The 20856-nt window shown below is 37.1% G+C and overlaps 2 protein-coding genes across 2 annotated transcripts in view; one reads left to right on the top strand and one right to left on the bottom strand.

Annotated features, from left to right (window-relative positions):
• Window positions 1–7595, top strand: part of LOC117314800 (agrin-like) — a 182244-nt gene extending 174649 nt beyond the window's left edge. The window contains exons 30-32 of the mRNA XM_033868904.1: window positions 1553–1789; window positions 2738–2841; window positions 5985–7595. Coding sequence (XP_033724795.1) covers window positions 1553–1789; window positions 2738–2841; window positions 5985–6136 — 493 coding nt within the window. The 3' untranslated portion in view covers window positions 6137–7595. The remainder of the gene's footprint in view (window positions 1–1552; window positions 1790–2737; window positions 2842–5984) is intronic.
• A 444-nt stretch (window positions 7596–8039) lies between these two features.
• Window positions 8040–20142, bottom strand: LOC117344737. The gene is made up of 2 exons (XM_033907565.1): window positions 20122–20142; window positions 8040–10087 (listed from the first exon to the last, which is right to left on the bottom strand). The coding sequence occupies exons 1-2, from the start codon at window positions 20140–20142 to the stop codon at window positions 8822–8824; spliced, it is 1287 nt and encodes a 428-aa protein (XP_033763456.1). The 3' UTR covers window positions 8040–8821.
• Window positions 20143–20856: the final 714 nt, after the last annotated feature.

Below are 20856 nucleotides of genomic sequence, written 5' to 3' on the forward strand. Positions count from 1 at the left end.
TTGGTCCCTAATTATTCTCATTAGGGCCCTGTGTCAGAGATAAGGTTGCCCTATAGTTGTAAATCGGTCTGTTTGTCCTTCTATCCATCCACATTTTTTGTTCTTGACTGATAAGTATTTATTCATCAATTTACATGAAATTTTGTCAAGATGTTCAATTCACATTAATACGCACTGTAGTAAAAAAATCAAGGCCAATGGCAAAGGCCAAATTTTGTATCTTTTCACTCTTGAACATATTGTTATGGCATGATGAAGCAATGTTAGTTAGAATTAAAGAGCCAATTGACCAAAGGTCAATGTCACTATTTCAAATGTCAAGGTCACTGAGTCAAAAGTCGAGGTCATTTTTGTATCTTTTCAATAAATTAATCTTTTGTTATAATACTATTAATCTAAATTAAACAAGCAGTCAGCTAACTGAGGATGATCAAGGTCACTAGAACAGAGGCTAAGGTCATATTTTGTAAATTATTACTGATTAACATTTTAAGACATGAATCAAAGTTGATCATAATTAAACAAAATGTTGATTAAACAAGAAGTTGACTTTCCAATGGTCAAGGTCATTTGGTCAAAGGTCAAGGACATTTGGTTCCAAAGGTCAAGGACAAAGTGGCTCTCTGAATATGGCCCTTGTTCCTAGTGAGGGTATTCAGGATTTAGATATTAAAAAAAAAAATAAAAAAAATATGGAGGTTTATGTATATGATGTATTTTTGCTTCCTTGCCACACAATGGTGCCCTTGCTGACATTTCAGTGCTCTAGTTTGAAGTTGAGTCTGCATACTTAAGAACATGAGATTTTTAGTTCAGCTATGTGAAGTTCAAGTAAGCTTATGCCATGGTGTGGTGCCCTTTAGTCAAACTCTGAACCTTTCATCTGTCCAGCCAGCTGTCATACATCTTGTTCTCAGTAAATGAAAGACTCAGAGACCTGATATTTGGTCTGTAGTAGGCTGGGATTGATGGATATCAAGTTTGTTCAAATAAATGACCTTGACCCAAATTCAAGGTCACATATGTCAAATATACTGAAACCGTTAAAGGACTTCTTCAAAATAAACCATGATCCCAGAGACCTGGTATTGGTTCTGATGCATACTTGAATAAAGGGCTACATAATTTGTTCAAATTAATCACCTTGACCCATATTCAAGGTCACAAGTGTTGGTACAACCTACATGTACATGTAATATTGTTTCATGCATATACATGTAACGTATTGGTCTTTAATTTGTCCATCATCCATCAGGAGCTTCTCTATAGCCAAAGCCAATTGCAAATTATCGTAGTGATAATTAAGCAATATAGGGACAGTTTAGATTTTGTTAAACATGTCCCTTCATCATCAAAATAATAAACATCTAATTCATTGCCCTGATGAACAATAAGCTATTGCTGTTTAATATATACATGTACACTGGGTTAATATATAAATATTTTTCTTGTCTTGTTAAAACAAGTTTTATTTTAGTACTGTTCTGAATATATTTAAGTCGAATTTAGAAATAAGCTATAGTTGATTATTATGTTTATGAAAAAATTTCAGGGTTCCAGGTCAGCGTACAAACAAATACACAATTAAGTTCCGTGTGGTGCAAGGTGGTCTTCTATTGTTCCAACAAGGGGCACTTACTGTACTGGACGACTACTTTGCTATTGCTGTTGTGGATGGAAGAGTTCACCTTAGCTACAATCTTGGTGGTCAGAATGAAAATGACCTTCACATCATTAGGTCAACAGTGCAAGTAGACAATGGAGAGTGGCACACCCTTGTAGCCAATAGGTTAGTATGAGAACATAGAATCAGTGTAGGAGACTGGTCTACAGTGAAAATATTACTGATCAGCATTACCTGGTTTCCAATTTCCTGTTTATCTATAATAATAGAGGTGGAGTATCTAATAATAGAGGTGGAGCTTTGGCCATATTTATAGTTAAATAATGTATGCAGATAATTCATATCCAAAGATAAGATACTGTCACAATGATAAAATACTGCCACAAAGATCAAATACTGTCACAATGATCAAATACTGTCACAAAGATCAAATACTGAACTAAAAACGGATTAAATGAGATAATTTTAGGTCACATGACTCTTTTTTAAGGTCACATGAGAGTCATAATCGCCTTTTGTCTGTCATCATGTGCCATCCATCCATAATTGGTCTACATTTTCAATTTCTTATCAAAAACCTCCAGACCAATTTCAATGAACTTTTTCAGAACTATTCCATGGAAAAACGTCAACCAAAATTATTAATTATATGGTCTCCCCATCCCACCCCAAATTGGATTTGATGGGCAGGAAAAAATGGCCAAATTGACTGAAAAAAAATCATCTTCTATAGATCCAGATATGGCAGAATCAAATACTTTTCATATAAGATATGGAAAGGTCATAAAGTGCTTTATCAGAATAGTGAATTTCATGACTCTGAGTGAAGTACAAAATGTATCCCTGTGGAGGGGTTATACTTTACTATAGTTTGTATTGAGAAATCCACAATTTGTTGATATTGTTTGTTGAATTTCCACTGGAATTGATTCAAACTTGGTAAGGATTATCTGTATTAGATAGTAATTTGATGGTATGCACATTGTGACCCTTAGAGTCGACCCCTAGAGACTTATGGGTGAGGCCAAAAATATTTCAGAACTGAGGAATGACCAATAAGGCCTATGGGCCTCTTGTCTGTTGATTTTTTTGCATAAAATATTACTGTTACAGAGATGAGAGACAGGCCACACTACAAGTAGATGAGGAGCGACCGGTAAAGGGGGTGTCATCTGAAGGGTCCTCCCAACTTGACACTGATGGCAACTTGTGGATAGGTAACCAATAAGAAAAAATCTTACACCAGTGTCTAATATAACAATGGGGAGTCACCATATACACAGGTGTCTACTATAACAATGGGGAGTCACCATATACACAGGTGTCTAGTATAACAATGGAGAGTCACCATATACATAGGTGTCTACTATAACAATGGGGAGTCACCATATACACAGGTGTCTAGTATAACAATGGGGAGTCACCATATACACAGGTGTCTACTATAACAATGGGGAGTCACCATATACACAGGTGTCTACTATAACAATGGGGAGTCACCATATACACAGGTGTCTAGTATAACGATGGGGAGTCACCATATACACAGGTGTCTAGTATAACAATGGGGAGTCACCATATACACAGGTGTCTACTATAACAATGGGGAGTCACCATATACACAGGTGTCTAGTATAACAATGGGGAGTCATCATATACACAGGTGTCTAGTATAACAATGGGGAGTCACCATATACACAGGTGTCTACTATAACAATGGGGAGTCACCATATACACAGGTGTCTACTATAACAATGGGGAGTCACCATATACACAGGTGTCTACTATAACAATGGGGAGTCACCATATACACAGGTGTCTACTATAACAATGGTGAGTCACCATATACACAGGTGTCTACTATAACAATGGGGAGTCACCATATACACAGGTGTCTACTATAACAATGGGGAGTCACCATATACACAGGTGTCTACTATAACAATGGTGAGTCACCATATACACAGGTGTCTACTATAACAATGGGGAGTCACCATATACATAGGTGTCTACTATAACAATAGGGAGTCACCATATACACAGGTGTCTAGTATAACAATGGGGAGTCACCATTTACACAGGTGTCTACTATAACAATGGGGAGTCACCATATACACAGGTGTCTAGTATAACAATGGGGAGTCACCATATACACAGGTGTCTAGTATAACAATGGGGAGTCACCATATACATAGGTGTCTACTATAACAATGGGGAGTCACCATATACACAGGTGTCTAGTATAACGATGGAGAGTCACCATTTACACAGGTGTCTACTATAACAATGGGGAGTCACCATATACACAGGTGTCTACTATAACAATGGGGAGTCACCATATACACAGGTGTCTAGTATAACAATGGGGAGTCATCATATACACAGGTGTCTAGTATAACAATGGGGAGTCACCATATACACAGGTGTCTAGTATAACAATGGGGAGTCACCATATACACAGGTGTCTACTATAACATTAGGGAGTCACCATATACACAGGTGTCTAGTATAACAATGGGGAGTCACCATATACACAGGTGTCTAGTATAACAATGGGGAGTCACCATATACACAGGTGTCTAGTATAACAATGGGGAGTCACCATATACACAGGTGTCTAGTATAACAATGGGGAGTCACCATATACACAGGTGTCTACTATAACATTAGGGAGTCATCATATACACAGGTGTCTAGTATAACAATGGGGAGTCACCATATACACAGGTGTCTACTATAACAATGGGGAGTCACCATATACATAGGTGTCTAGTATAACAATGGGGAGTCACCATATACACAGGTGTCTACTATAACAATGGAGAGTCACCATATACACAGGTGTCTACTATAACAATGGGGAGTCACCATATACATAGGTGTCTACTATAACAATGGGGAGTCACCATTTACACAGGTGTCTACTATAACAATGGGGAGTCACCATATACATAGGTGTCTAGTATAACAATGGGGAGTCACCATATACACAGGTGTCTACTATAACAATGGGGAGTCACCATATACACAGGTGTCTACTATAACAATGGGGAGTCACCATATACACAGGTGTCTACTATAACAATGGGGAGTCACCATATACACAGGTGTCTAGTATAACGATGGGGAGTCACCATATACACAGGTGTCTACTATAACATTAGGGAGTCATCATATACACAGGTGTCTACTATAACAATAGGGAGTCACCATATACACAGGTGTCTACTATAACAATGGGGAGTCACCATATACACAGGTGTCTAGTATAACAATGGGGAGTCACCATTTACACAGGTGTCTACTATAACAATGGTGAGTCACCATATACACAGGTGTCTACTATAACAATAGGGAGTCACCATATACACAGGTGTCTAGTATAACAATGGGGAGTCACCATATACACAGGTGTCTACTATAACATTAGGGAGTCATCATATACACAGGTGTCTACTATAACAATAGGGAGTCACCATATACACAGGTGTCTACTATAACAATGGGGAGTCACCATATACACAGGTGTCTAGTATAACAATGGGGAGTCACCATATACACAGGTGTCTACTATAACAATGGGGAGTCACCATATACATAGGTGTCTAGTATAACAATGGGGAGTCACCATATACACAGGTGTCTAGTATAACAATGGGGAGTCACCATATACACAGGTGTCTAGTATAACAATGGGGAGTCACCATTTACACAGGTGTCTACTATAACAATGGGGAGTCACCATATACACAGGTGTCTAGTATAACAATGGGGAGTCACCATATACACAGGTGTCTACTATAACAGACCAGGAAGTGTTATTGATCGGGTGACAATTGTAAATCCTTTAAAGGGTTCCAGTCATGAGGGAATGAATGGATTTTTATGAAATTTAGTCTGAAGCGTTATTTGGAAAAGGAGATCCACCTTTTTATAAATGGAGGGTGAGGCTCCCCTAGGATGGAGAGGCGGGTCCCCATAGGTAAAATAGAGGTAAATGCTTTAAAAGCTACAATGTACCAGTCATGAAGGACTATTGATTTTTGATGAAATTTGGTATGGAGTTTTATTGGGCAAACGAGATCCTATATTGTATAAATGGAGGTGTGGTACCTCTGGAGCTGGAGGGACTCAGTTCCTTTCCAATAGGGGAAATATTGCAATAACTTTAAGATCCTTCTTCTTCTTTAAGAGAGACAGGATTTGGTCCATAATTGGTTTAGAAACATTGTCAGGATTGACAGCTCAAAACGTAGGAAAATGTTTCTTGTACTTATAACTTATTCGAGAGTATCTTGTCATGTTTACTAGAATATCCATGTAAGTGATGCAGGCCTGCTATTTTTCCCTTTCTTTGTAGGTGGAAAGAGCAACCTTCCCATTGGATTGCCTGATCAGTACTATGACGGATTTAGGGGTTGTATCGAGGAAGTTTATATAAATGACCGTAAACTTCAGATGATTGACCACAGGAGTGACCAAAGATCACCTATAGTCAGGTTCTGTATATGATAGTGAACATTGGACGGTTGATAGAAGTGGACTTCTGGACAAGTGTAGTTGATGACAGGAATGTCCGATGCTGAAATACCAAAGTTTTACCATGATCATTGTAGTGTACAGTGTACATAAAGATTACACAGATCCTGTCTTAAGAGACCTGCCCCGTATCAGACTCCTGCAGATTGGTACCCTATATATGTTGACAGGTCGTGTGACTGAAATGCCTGTCTCAATGAAACTCATACAATGTCTCTGTGGACAGGTCGTGTGACTGAAATGCCTGTCTCAATGAAACTCATACAATGTCTCTGTGGACAGGTCGTGTGACTCATGCCTGTTTCAATGAAACTCATATAATATCTCTGTGGACAGGTTGTGTGACTCATGCCTGTCTCAATGAAACTCATACAATGTCTCTGTGGACAGGTCGTGTGACTCATGCCTGTCTCAATGAAACTCATACAATGTCTCTGTGGACAAGTCATGTGACTCATACAATGTCTCTGTGGACAGGTCAAGTGACTCATACAATGTCTATGTGGACAGGTCGTAAGAATGTGTTTGTGCCTAGCTGTCTGGATGTGTTTCATTCAATATAAAGTTTGCATCCATCCATAATGTATTTTCCATTGCACTTATAAGAGCACTCCACCTGAAACTGTGTGAGCCATATTCATTTTTATACTCATCAAAACTGCTATTCTTTCAAAAATGTGTTTTCTCTGGCATGACATTTTTGTAAACATCGGCAACTAGCCTCATCAGTTATCTAGAGACTTATGTGATTGTTTTGACTGCCATCCTCAGCTATCTAGACTAATCTGATTGTCTCAGCAACTAGCCTTAGTCATCTAGATACTTATGTGGTTGTCTTGACAACTAGTCTCATTTTTCTAAAGACTTTTCTGGGTTTATCTCGCAACTAGTCTCACTTTTTAGAGACTTTTCTGATCAGCAATATTTATTATAGTAATACATTGTCCAGAATAACTGTCTGGATTGTTGATGTTATGTACTGGTTGCCAAGTTGATATATGTGTTGCATGGAGATGCTTTATAGAGAAGCACACTAATAAAATGGAAAATGTAAGGATGACAGGACTGTACCTGGAGCCCAATACCTTGTGGGTACAAGGACAATATGATGGAGGATATGCAAATCCTAAAACTGCTAATGTTGAACACTTAATTGGTAGCATATGTTAGTGTATGGGAGTAGTTCCAGTATTAATGGTTGGCTGTACATAGGTGGTATAAACACTATAGGTGTACTGAGCATTAAATGTTAGTGATCATTCATTATACGTTGGATACTTTCTTGTTTTCAGTACTTCTAGTCAATTATGTCTTTAGATTACATAAATGATGTTTATCAAAAAACTGAAGATAAATATCACTTACTTCAATTGGATTCACAAACTGAATCAATGCATATTGTAATAAATTGGGTAACAACACAGTAATAAAAGTTGGCCTTGTCACATTTCATACTTATTTTCAAAGCAGTACATGAGGTGTGGTTTAAACCTTAAACACAGACACACGAAGTTAGTGCTTTGAAGTATTAGCCCTACATCAGATGGTATCCGCCATCTGTCCAAGGTCCACCATTTTAGTTCATTAGGTTTTACATCCAAGTCATTGTTAAAGATACAAAACGTCTCTCATTTTCTATACATTGGTTTTCTGAAGTTAACATTTGAAATAACCTTTATTTGAGATGACAGCATCAGAACGATACACATGGTTAAATTAATTTTGATATTGAATGTCAGTCTGCAGATATGAAACAGACAGGATGGGAAACAAAGAAAGGGGATTAAAGAATATCACTAACCAAATGGGAGTAAAGAATATCACTAACCAAGGGGGAGTAAAGAATATCACTAACCAAAGGGGAGTAAAGAATACCACTAACCAAAGGGGAGTAAAGAATATCACTAACCAAATGGGAGTAAAGAATATCATTATAACCAAAGGGGAGTAAAGAATACCACTAACCAAGGGGGAGTAAAGAATACCACTAACCAAAGTGGTAAAGAATACCACTAACCAAAGGGGAGTAAAGAATACCACTAACCAAAGGGGAGTAAAGAATATCACTAACCAAAGGGGAGTAAAGAATATCACTTACCAAAGGGGAGTAAAGAATATCACTAACCAAGGGGGAGTAAAGAATATCACTAACCAAAGGGGAGTAAAGAATATCACTAACCAAAGGGGAGTAAAGAATATCACTAACCAAATTGGAGTAAAGAATACCACTAACCAAAGTGGAGTAAAGAATACCACTAACCAAAGGGGAGTAAAGAATACCACTTACCAAAGGGAGTAAAGAATATCACTAACCAAAGGGGAGTAAAGAATACCACTAACCAAAGGGGAGTAAAGAATATCACTAACCAAATTGGAGTAAAGAATACCACTTACCAAAGGGAGTAAAGAATATCACTAACCAAAGGGGAGTAAAGAATACCACTAACCAAAGGGGAGTAAAGAATACCACTTACCAAAGGGGAGTAAAGAATATCACTAACCAAAGGGGAGTAAAGAATACCACTAACAAAAGGGGAGTAAAGAATACCACTAACCAAAGGGGAGTAAAGAATCCCACTAACCAAGGGGGAGTAAAGAATACCACTAACCAAGGGGGAGTAAAGAATATCACTAACCAAAGGGAGTAAAGAATACCACTTACCAAAGGGAGTAAAGAATACCACTTACCAAAGGGGAGTAAAGAATACCACTAACCAAAGGGGAGTAAAGAATACCACTAACCAAAGGGGAGTAAAGAATACCACTAACCAAAGGGGAGTAAAGAATACCACTAACCAAAGGGGAGTAAAGAATATCACTAACCAAAGGGGAGTAAAGAATATCACTAACCAAAGGGGAGTAAAGAATCCCACTAACCAAGGGGGAGTAAAGAATACCACTAACCAAGGGGGAGTAAAGAATATCACTAACCAAAGGGGAGTAAAGAATATCACTAACCAAAGGGGAGTAAAGAATCCCACTATCCAAGGAGGAGTAAAGAATACCACTAACCAAGGGGGAGTAAAGAATACCACTAACCAAAGGGGAGTAAAGAATACCACTTACCAAAGGGGAGTAAAGAATACCACTAACCAAGGGGGAGTAAAGAATCCCACTAACCAAAGGGGAGTAAAGAATACCACTAACCAAGGGGGAGTAAAGAATCCCACTAACCAAAGGGGAGTAAAGAATACCACTAACCAAGGGGGAGTAAAGAATACTACTATTCAAAGGGGAGTAAAGAATACCACTTACCAAAGGGGAGTAAAGAATATCACTAACCAAAGGGGAGTAAAGAATACCACTAACCAAAGGGGAGTAAAGAATACCACTAACCAAAGGGGAGTAAAGAATACCACTAACCAAAGGGGAGTAAAGAATACCACTAACCAAAGGGGAGTAAAGAATCCCACTTACCAAAGGGGAGTAAAGAATACCACTAACCAAAGGGGAGTAAAGAATATCACTAACCAAGGTGGAGTAAAGAATACCACTAACCAAAGGGAAGTAAAGAATACCACTAACCAAAGGGGAGTAAAGAATACCACTAACCAAAGGGGGGTAAAGAATATCACTAACCAAAGGGGAGTAAAGAATCCCACTAACCAAAGGGGAGTAAAAAATATCACTAACCAAAGGGGAGTAAAGAATATCACTAACCAAAGGGGAGTAAAGAATATCACTAACCAAAGGGGAGTAAAGAATATCACTAACCAAAGGGGAGTAAAGAATACCACTTACCAAAGGGGAGTAAAGAATATCACTTACCAAAGGGGAGTAAAGAATACCACTAACCAAAGGGGAGTAAAGAATACCACTAACCAAAGGGGAGTAAAGAATACCACTTACCAAAGGGGAGTAAAGAATCCCACTAACCAAGGGGGAGTAAAGAATACCACTAACCAAAGGGAGTAAAGAATACCACTAACCAAAGGGGAGTAAAGAATACCACTAACCAAATGGGAGTTAAGAATCCCACTAACCAAGGGGGAGTAAAGAATACCACTAACCAAAGGCCTAAATGGAGAATTACCAATGGGGCCGAATGATCCCCGGGAAATAATGCTTTGGACGTATGGTCTTCTGGAAACAAAGCTTTACCATGGGGGCCATATGATCTTCTGGAAAAAAAACTTTACCTTGTGGGCAATATGATCTTCTGGAAACAAAGCTTTACCTTGGGGGCCATATGATCTTCTGGAAACAAAGCTTTACCTTGGGGGTCATATGATCTTCTGGAAACAAAGCTTTACCTTGGGGGCCATATGATCTTCTGGAAACAAAGCTTTACCATGGGGGCCGTATGATCTCCCGGAAACAAAGCTTTACCATGGGGGCCATATGATCTTCTGGAAACAAAGCTTTACCTTGGGGTCCATATGATCTTCTAGAAACAAAGCTTTACCTTGGGGAACATATGATCTTCTGGAAACAAAGCTTTACCATGGGGGCCGTTTGATCTTCTAGAAACAGAGTTTTACAATGGTGGCCGTGTGATCTCTAGGTAACAAAACTTGAAAGAAAATCTTAAACTAAGATTGAAGCTCCATGTTTAAATCCTTAAACCTTAAAAAATGGTCGAAATTGTGTATAATTAGGTCACATGGTGATGAGGTGGATTATTAAGCTTCTTACCTGTGTATATAACGTCGTCATAAATGTTGTAGTTCCATGTATTTCAATCTCTAAAATGTCAGCTTCAGTTTGGAGGACATTTCTCCAAAGAAATAAACTATTGTTAAAATGACATATCTGTCTGTGTTTGTAATAATATAAGTAAATTGTCTAATTTTCGAGGTATCTACACGACGGTAAACCATACACTGTAGTACCGACCAGACGGCCGCCTGGCTTTGTTTTGATGTTAGTCGGCTCATATCAGACTGCAATCTACAAACTTACTTATTACAAGAATGAAAACAGCCTAATGTTCACTTTATAGTCAGAAAGACTCCCTGATGACACCCGCTTTTAAGCAATATGATAAACATCATATGATTGGGCTTTTTACGCTACGGATTGGTCTGCCAAATTTTATAGCAAGTTCAGTCGAAAATATTACGAATTATTCCAAAAAAGAGACGGATTGGTCCCAAATAAGGACTGCAATAAAAATTCCTTCTTCGTCAGAATTTAGTGGACATTTGGAAATGACAAAATGTCATAAATGATAAATGATTTTATTTGAAAGAATCCCAGTTTTTGATTGTGATGAGCATTTGCAAATATTTATGGAAGATATTATTTGATGAGAACGTAATGAAAACTGAATACAAATCCACCAAGTATGACCAATAAAAAAGATCTTCTTCGCCACTTAGTAACTTATATCTGCATGCATGCTTTTTACCTTTAATTGTCGAAAACGCGCTCTACAGAGATTAAACTACATATTTTAAATATATTCGACAGGAAATAAAGAATATTGTATTGTTCGTCGCCTTGTTCACATTACCTCTGTAGGGAGGGTCATTATCAAAAGAAAAAATATAAATGAACACTTTCCAATTTTGTAATATATATTTGACATTTTTAGACATGAAATTTGGTTAAACCTTATTTCAGGATGTTGTTTGTCTACAAAATGTTTGAAAAATATTCTTGCTAACAAAATTTAGCGCGCGCACACATCAGGTTTCAAACTTATGTATAACGAGGCATTTGTACATCTAACAATATATAGAGGATATTGAATGGTTTCCCGTTAAATATATCATATATTTCACGAGTATGGCAGAATAACGATATTTTCACGAGCGAAAAATATCAAAATATTCTGTCATACAAGTGAAATATGTTATATTCAACGGGAAACCATTCAATTTTCTTTTTATTGCATTTTGCAAAATAACCCATTTATCTATCTTCGTTTTGATTGGAAAAATCGGCAAGTTTCAAGGAAGGGAATATAAAGGTTCGCTCTGATTGGTCAAAAACGAAAAACTTATATTTAAAATCTCTTATTTTCACTGATCACCGCTGCAGTGGATCAGTTTGATAAATTTCTATATTTCACTGGCAAAAAAATGTAAGAAAATGTACTCTTTCCCATACTATATTGTCAATGGAGATTTCTGAAATCTCCCCAATTAGCTTTAGGAAATATCTATTTTGGCGGGAAATCAATTTTGGTATGTTTAAGTTAATATTCCTTTCAACACTGCTACGAGGATTATAACAATTGTCAACGAGAAGGAAGTACAAGACATTAGACTTTGTCAATCGTAAAGCTCGATGCTATCCGGGTGAGGTGATAGAATATGGTATAAGAAAAGTTACGGTAAAGGGAACTTTTACATCCCGTATACGAAACAAAAAAGTAGCACCAATTCAGTTCCTTTTGTTTCTACTATTAACCCTAGGAACTTCAATATTTATCCCGTAATTAAAAATGTGAGGAGCTAAAGCAAAACAGTGCTCGTATGAGAAAGATTGTTTTTATATTTATTTTATTTTCAAAAGTGGTTTTTTTTCAATACAGTGGAAATCATAGTTCATTCGTACCAAATACTAACCAATTTACAACAAATTATCTTTCACATAGTCACATCTTTCATACCATATAAATCATACAAAAAGAACTAGAACTGTCGCCAGGATGGCTGACTAATACCCCCGCAATCTGCACGAGTCAATGGTGAATTGGAACTGTTAATTAGAGGCTAACTAAGATAACCCAGTAATATAGTGACCAGTTGCCATAGCAACAATAATTTTGAAGAAGAAAAAAAGTGGCATGCACATCTACACAGGGTCCTCTATATTTGTGTGAAGTTTCATTGAAATGGGCCCTTCGGTTTAGGAGGAATTGTCCGGACAAACTTAAAGTTATGGTTCTTATCAGAAAACATGTATATAGTGACCAGTTGCCATAGCAACTATAATTTTGAGAAAAATTAAGTGTCGTGCACATCTACACATGGTCCTCTCTATTTGTGTGAAGTTTCATTGAAATTGGCCATTTAGTTTAGGAGGAGTTCTCAGGACAAACTTAAAGTTATGGTTCTTATCAGAAAACCTGTATATAGTGACCAGTTGCCATAGCAACCATAATTTTGAGAAAAATTAAGTGGCATGCACATCTACACATGATCATTAATATTTGTGTGAAGTTTCATCGGAATTGGCCCATCTGTTTAGGAGTTGTCCGGACAAAATGCGTCTACAGACAGACGGACGGACGGACGGACGGACGGACGGACGGACGGACGGACAACCTGATTCTAGTATACCCAACAGTCTCTGAACAGACCATTTACATTTTCGGAGTCTATGTGCAAAGTGACAATAACATTAATGAGTATTAAGACACTATGCAGTATCTCTACGGTATACTTTTACTCATCAAGAGGGAAAAGTGTAGTAGCGGGTGACTTTAACGCGCGTATCCTTGAAGATCCACTGTAGTACGTGGCTAAGCAGAAAGCAAACGACTTGAACGATGTAATAAATGAGTTGAACTTGTGTGTGGTAAACAATCAGACATCATGTAAATGAACGAGGTAACATTTAGACCTTGCCAAACTACTCTAGATTATGTTCTTGTTGATGAAACTACGCTTGACAATATATCCTATAGTAACATCACAGATAATGTCGATATTGAGATTGCTTCAGATCACCTTCCCAATCGTTGGGGTGTTTGATTTCAGCGTTCCTAATCACGAAATACAACCGGAAAACAAAACAGCTCATTCTGCGTGGAATAAAGCAATCGTGGATCATTTAATTTTATATCAGCTAGCATTGGCAAATAGGTTACACAATATTAGTGAATTTGATACGTCGACACAATTTGGTATTGATGCGTAAATATGAACAGTTAGTTCTATGCCTGATACTGACGTCCGACGAAACCATTCCAAAACGGCGTTTTAGGGAGCACCTGAAACCATACTGATCACGGGAGCTGGGAACAGCACATAATACAGCCCTAACATATAGAAAAATTTGGGTTAATGAGAACATACCTCGTGGGCTGTAGTATGCTTCATACAGGGACTACATAAACGCAAAAAATATCTTTCGAAACATGCATCAAGTAGCACATGACAAATATTTGGATGAGGTTAATAGTGAGCTAGATGAAACAACGTATGTGGATACCCAACTATTTTGGAGAATCGTGCGAAAACGGAGGAACAAAACACCAGATGCTTATTCAGAACTTACGTACGGTAGACCACTCGCGCGTGACCCACAATGCATCGTTGAAACGTTTTCTGACTTCTACGAAAATTTATATGCAGATAGCACGATCATTGATGATTACAAGTTGCATTTCGAAATGCAAGAAGAGCTTGATAACGTATTCACTTTTGAGGTAATGGAAGCAGCAATTGGGCAGATGAAACTCAGAAAAGCTCATGGGGCTGATATGATAACTAATGAACATATTCGCTTTGGAGGGAAAGCTGTCATTGAAACTATACAAAAGTTACGTGGACACGGGGAATTATCATTCCGATTCATAAGGGAAGTTTCAAGAAAAAGAATGACCCGAACAATTACAGACCGATTTCCTTATTGCCAGTACTGTACAAGATTATGGAAAGAGTAATTCTTAAACGAATATCGAGTTGGATTCATGACACCCATATTGAATTTCCTTCTAAGCAGCAACAAGGTTTCCAGAAAGGTTAAAGTTGTACAACGGCATAATTCAGTCTTCGGGAATGTATATATGGAAACATTGAACAAAACAGCAAAGTTTATGTGGCCGTCTTAGATACATATAACGCCTTTGACACTGTACAACACAACGGTATATTTAATAAACTTTATAATATTGAAGTGACCGGCTGTCTATTTAGAATACTGCGCAATGCATATCAAGACATGTACAGCGCTGTAGTCCACAATGGTGCTCAATCACGCTGGCTCAAAGTTCAAAGGTCAGTCAGACAAGGAGGAATCATCACAACATTCCTATACTTACTTCACATTAATGATATTCTCATCAAATTGGAGTCGACTAAAGTTGGCGCAAAAGTTCTATCTATTGCATGTGGTAATCCATGTTTAGCTGATGATGTTGCTTTTGTTACTACTAGTCCGAAAGCCCTGCAAACATTGTTAGACGTCGCACAAAGCTACGCTGAAAGGTGAAACTTCCAGTTTAATACATCAAAATGCAAAATACTTTCGTACCGCCTGCAAAAGTATAGATTGGATAATCAACAACAATCCAATTCTAACTGTAGACAAGGATATACACTCAGGAGTACTCCTGTCCTCCAACCTTAAGGCCGCAAAAACATGCTACATTCCGTCACACGTATGGGAACCGATTGTGTATACACTAAACCGCTTACACTCATCAGCATTTACATTTACTTCCGTCTATGCTATATGGATGTGAACTATGGAATAACCTAGCTAAATCTGATATTCGAAAGCTAGAAACATTTCAGCACTATGCACCTAAATTTATTTTAAATCTGAGACCATCTGCAAGATCTGACATGTGCGAAAGTATGGTTGGAATACGCAAGATTCAGCGCGAAATTGAAAAGAGGAAATTATACTTTTTACGCTGTATTGTTGAATGCACACCCGGCAGTGTTCCAACAGGAATATCCATCCGTAGACTTTTCAAATATATACATGTACAAGACACAAATCAAATGGGATTTATCCTTGACATCTTGTCAATCTAAATTAAGTATGGATTATTAGACTTTATTCAGTGCTATTTTCGATGTGCGGATTTCCCATCAAAGATTCAATGGAAACTGTTTGTAAACGGAGCTATTGCTATATATGAGGATCGACTATTGTCCGAGAGAATGAACAGAGGTGATGATTTCATTCGATTTCGGTCTGTCCATTGTACTTATAGCAAACCGTATAACATGCTTAAAACATCTGGTATCGACAAAAAACAGTGTTATATATATGCAAAATGCTTACGTGTGTTCCTGTGGGAAAATATGCTATATCTAAGCTGTGTAAAAAACCGTTTTATGACACTATAAGACATTTTGTTACAGACTGTACCAATACCTTTACGCTATAAGGGATACATTTTTAACAAAAGTGGCTTATTATTATGGCGTGCAGTCTTATCTGATAATATCTAACCTGTCAGAAGAGCTCCTGCTTCAGACAATATTCACAGGGAAATTCTCAAATGTTGAATTTGACTGTGATGTTTTAAATCGAGAGTTTACCAAAGACTGTGCGTACCTCCTAAAGAAATCAGCTGAAATCTACTTCCGCGCCTAAGTGATGTGAAATAAGATATGCTACTCATAATGAGTCAAATGGAACAGATCAGATGTGATTCTTAATCACGATGTGCAGTTAACGTTATAACTCAATGTTATTATGTCCATTTTAATTTAATTTCTGTTTCTTTTCTTCCTTTTGTACTCTCATATTTGAGAAATAAAGAATGATGATGATGATGATGATGATGATGATGGGTCTCCTTTACCATATGTGATACATGTTTTAACCACATAGTTATCTTTTATTACATTTACTAGAGTCATTACAGAGGGAATACAGTGTATAGTTCTGTAGATATAAGACTCGATTAGAAGAACGATTTCATTATCGACACGATTTTGAATGTCCGTATTATTTACCATTCCAAATAACAATGTTTCTTTATTAATCAGTAAGGTAATTGTTAGCGGATCTAACAATCTTTCAAGACTTGCCAGAAATTTCTGGACCTCCTCACATTCCCAGAACAAATTTACGATTGTCTCCCTTTCTCTATTACAAAAGTTATAATTAGGACTGTTAGATCATCCTACTTTAAACGCATACAAGTTGGTTGTTAGAATTTAGTGATTAACCTTGTACTGGAGTCAGTGGAGTGTAGAATTTGGAGGTGAACGAAAAGTAATACTGTATTTTTTTTCCATTTCTCTCTATTATAGTCAAAGACATTCCCCTATTTTTGCTGACCAGTTATGTTGGTATCACTTCTCAACAGTAAACGGTAGAAGTCCTATGAATCTTGTTTTCTTTAGGATTCACTCAAGATTAAGAGGAATATTCAGTAAAGTCAATGTTATACTTGGAGCTGTAAAAGGTCGCAGGTATTCCATAATGCTTTGTATTACTCCATAATACTGTAAATAATGTGTCATTGTTCCAAACACAATACACACTTCATTTAAATCATAAAAAGAGAAAGTTGTATTGTCTTTTATTAAATAATTCACTGTAATGACTCCTGTATTGTACCATTTGTCATAAAATATTGGCTGGTTATTTACAACAATAGTATTGTTAAACCATGATATAGTTTAAGTATCCACTCCTCATCATCATCAATATTTCTAACAAGATCTTCTTTAACTCTAAGATAATACCGGGCCTTGAACACATCTTCCCAGAAAGCATTTCTACATTTATTTTTAGCTATGTAAAGATAATCATTCCCATATTTAGATAAAAGCTGAATGTCTGAATTTTTTTCAGAATTCCTTACCATTCACCTTGTGAGCTAAACATTCTCCTGGTCCACCCTATCTTAAGGCTTCTACATAATTTTAAACATAAACCATTTTTAGACCTCCTTCAATATACGTTTGTACAATTACCTCTCTCTTACCTTATCTATATATTTTACTTTTCCATAAAAAGTTAAAAAGGACAGAGTTAGCATTTTTCATAAAGGCATTTTCGGGATTCGGTAAAGCTATGAACAGATGATTGAACTGTGAGATGAGTAAAGATTTGATTATGCTAATTTTTCCTAAAGAGATTTATCGCTCCAGTTCTTGATAAGAAATTTGAGTTTAACAAATTTTTAATCGTAGTTCAGTTTAGGTATTTTTAAAAGGTCTACATGGAATTCTAGTCCCTCATTTTAAGTTCAGTTCAGGTAAAGGTAATTCCTCGCTATATAATTCTCATTCCGTTAATCCATACAATTTGTGTTTTATCCAAGCTGATTTTAAGACCTGAAATTTGTTTATATGCCTTTAGTTCCTCCATTGATTCCCTGGGAAAGCATTCTGATCCGTCTCATATAAATGGAAGTATCATCCGCATATTGAAAAAAGAATGCCAACGATTTTTAATAACCATACTATTTTACATGGTTGACGTCAACCTAAAAATCAAAACAAATGTTGACATGTTCTAAATTTGCCAGTTCAAGTGTTCATCCCAGCAGAGACATATATACAGAGGCGCTCTCGATAAGGGATATGCTTGAGTGGTCACGAATAAAGGGAGCCACCACTTGTACGGGGAAATAGCGATGTTACTTATCTCTGTATACATGTCTCTGATCCCAGGGTGTCCAAATGCGTCATACACATACATTTAACTTTTAAAAGGTTTACCAATAGCGTCATACACATACATTTAACTGTAAAAGGCTTACCAATAGCGTCATACACTTACATTTAACTGTAAAAGGCTTACCAATAGCGTCATACACATACATTTAACTGTAAAAGGCTTACCAATAGCGTCATACACATACATTTACAGGGCGATAACTCTGGTAGTGCTATCGGATAGTGGTTTCACTCATGCATGATTTACGGTTGTCTGGTCCTTTTGTCCATTTTTTTTGTTTTCAGGAAGCATCATTGATATATGGACCAATGTATGTATATATCCGACGGAGTTAGATAATGTACAGACTTCTGTACAAATAAACTGGAATGCCAAGTTGCCTATAACATTCTGGGGCAGCTTGAAGGAGGAATACATTCCGTACGAAGGTTTATCATATTGATTGGGTACCAGTACGTCCGTATGGTCAGGCAGGATCAGGAATTCAGAATGGGGATAATTAATTAATGGAGCGGCCGTGGCGCACCCCTCGTCCCTTTGGGTGGATATACACACGCTTCACAAGCTTCCATCAAAGGCCAGTGGTCACAAAGGCGTCATTCCAGACACCAGGCACAATATTTGATAGAACAATTGATATTCTTTCATTTTCGTATGACAATGCATTGCTTTGTTGAAGTTATCTACGGTTGATATTGACACTATATTGATTTATATTACATCTATAACACTAAGTAATAGGATGATTTCTCCAATGGCTGGTTGATTGACAGACAAAACACGCGTATAGTTTAACATTGCAATGTGACAAAACTGTCCGTACTCCGTGCTACCAGTGAGCTTCATTAAACTCTTTAAATTAGAATTTTCTATCAACCGTCGTGCGTCGTCCGTAATTTTTTAAAAGATATTAATGAAACTTGCTTAGAATGACTATGGTTACAGGCCTGGACCAAGTATTGTATGTTTTAAGTGAAAAGTATCAAGATGGCCGCCATGACCGCAATTCTAATCATCTGTTTTTATCTTATAACTCGAATAGCATTAGCTTTGTGGTAACACGACTCAGTATGGAAGCTCAAGTGACATTTCTGATCAAGAGTTGTCATTTGAAAAGTTCATTCAATTAGGGACGTATATATCACAGAGACTGGTAGCTTTTTTATCTGAAGCGGAAGCTTTGTGTCTCGTGATTTGATTGTGCGCCTGCGCCTGCGCCTGAACACTGAACCTAGTGTTTGTTCGTCCACTGACACAGTGACAGGCCGTAAATACTGTAAATAATTGATATTAATAACGACTGTCTAGATAGGATAAATTTTTTCCTTAAATCGTAAAAAAAAAAAAAAAAAAAAAACTGACCATCATATTTGGAGACGTTCAAAAGTTTCCGGACAGATAGTTTTACTATGACATCAGAGACTTGTATATCAGATTCAATGTGAATGTGAAAAATGCGTCTGCTTCATGCATCCTGTGCCACCCGGTATGTACGTTAATTGACCACCTCCAGCTAGATGTCACCATATTAACACCCCCAACCCAACCCCCTCCGGCCATGGACGGTTTTACCTACAACTTATACATGTATCTTCAATGCCGGTACAGGTAGGAGTGTAGATCTAAAGTTCTCTGGCTGCAGTTCAAAGGAACCTTGCAACTTACCTGTGATAAAATTCACAACTTACCTGGCTGTGATCGGGTGACATGTTGACAATATGGTTGATAAGGTGGCCTTACAATTCTATCTGACTAAATCATTACCAAAACAACGAAGAATTATGATTACTAAATTTCGTCTATCTGCCCATAATTTAGCTGTAGAATCCGGAAGATACAGGAATATAGAAAGGTGTTACAGATATTGTCCATGTTGTAATTCATTAGATGTTGAAGATGAATATCATTTTCTACTTGTCTGTCATTGTTATACTGATATTAGGAAGAAATATATAAAGAAATATTTTTGGCACAAGCCATCAGTTCTCAAAGTTATCGAATTATTAAACTCAAGAAGTCAGAAAGAATTGAATTTGTTTGGAAGATTTATTGCAGAAGCCTATAAACGTAGAATTGTGTAACTACATTATTACTGCAATGTATTTTTCAAAGTGCTGCTCTCTGTCCGATATTTGTATGTTCTTCAATCTGTCCGTTCGTCCGCCTATTCCATTATTTTGATATCTGTACAGGTGTAAGTATCAACCGTTCAATTTCGATATACCTTAGTACATATAACTACATATTAATTCAAAGTATTATTTAATGATTATATGTATGAAATTTCATATCATTACTCTAGGTGGAAAATGTGTACCGCTTTAGTATTATGTAACATGTACACTGTAGAGTGTGAGATTTTGTGTAAATGTATCATGTATATGTATATATGTTTGTTAAAAACCGATGGGCCGAAAGGCCTA

This window comes from Pecten maximus, chromosome 16, assembly GCF_902652985.1.
Source record: "Pecten maximus chromosome 16, xPecMax1.1, whole genome shotgun sequence".
In the NCBI taxonomy this organism is placed as follows: domain Eukaryota; kingdom Metazoa; phylum Mollusca; class Bivalvia; order Pectinida; family Pectinidae; genus Pecten; species Pecten maximus.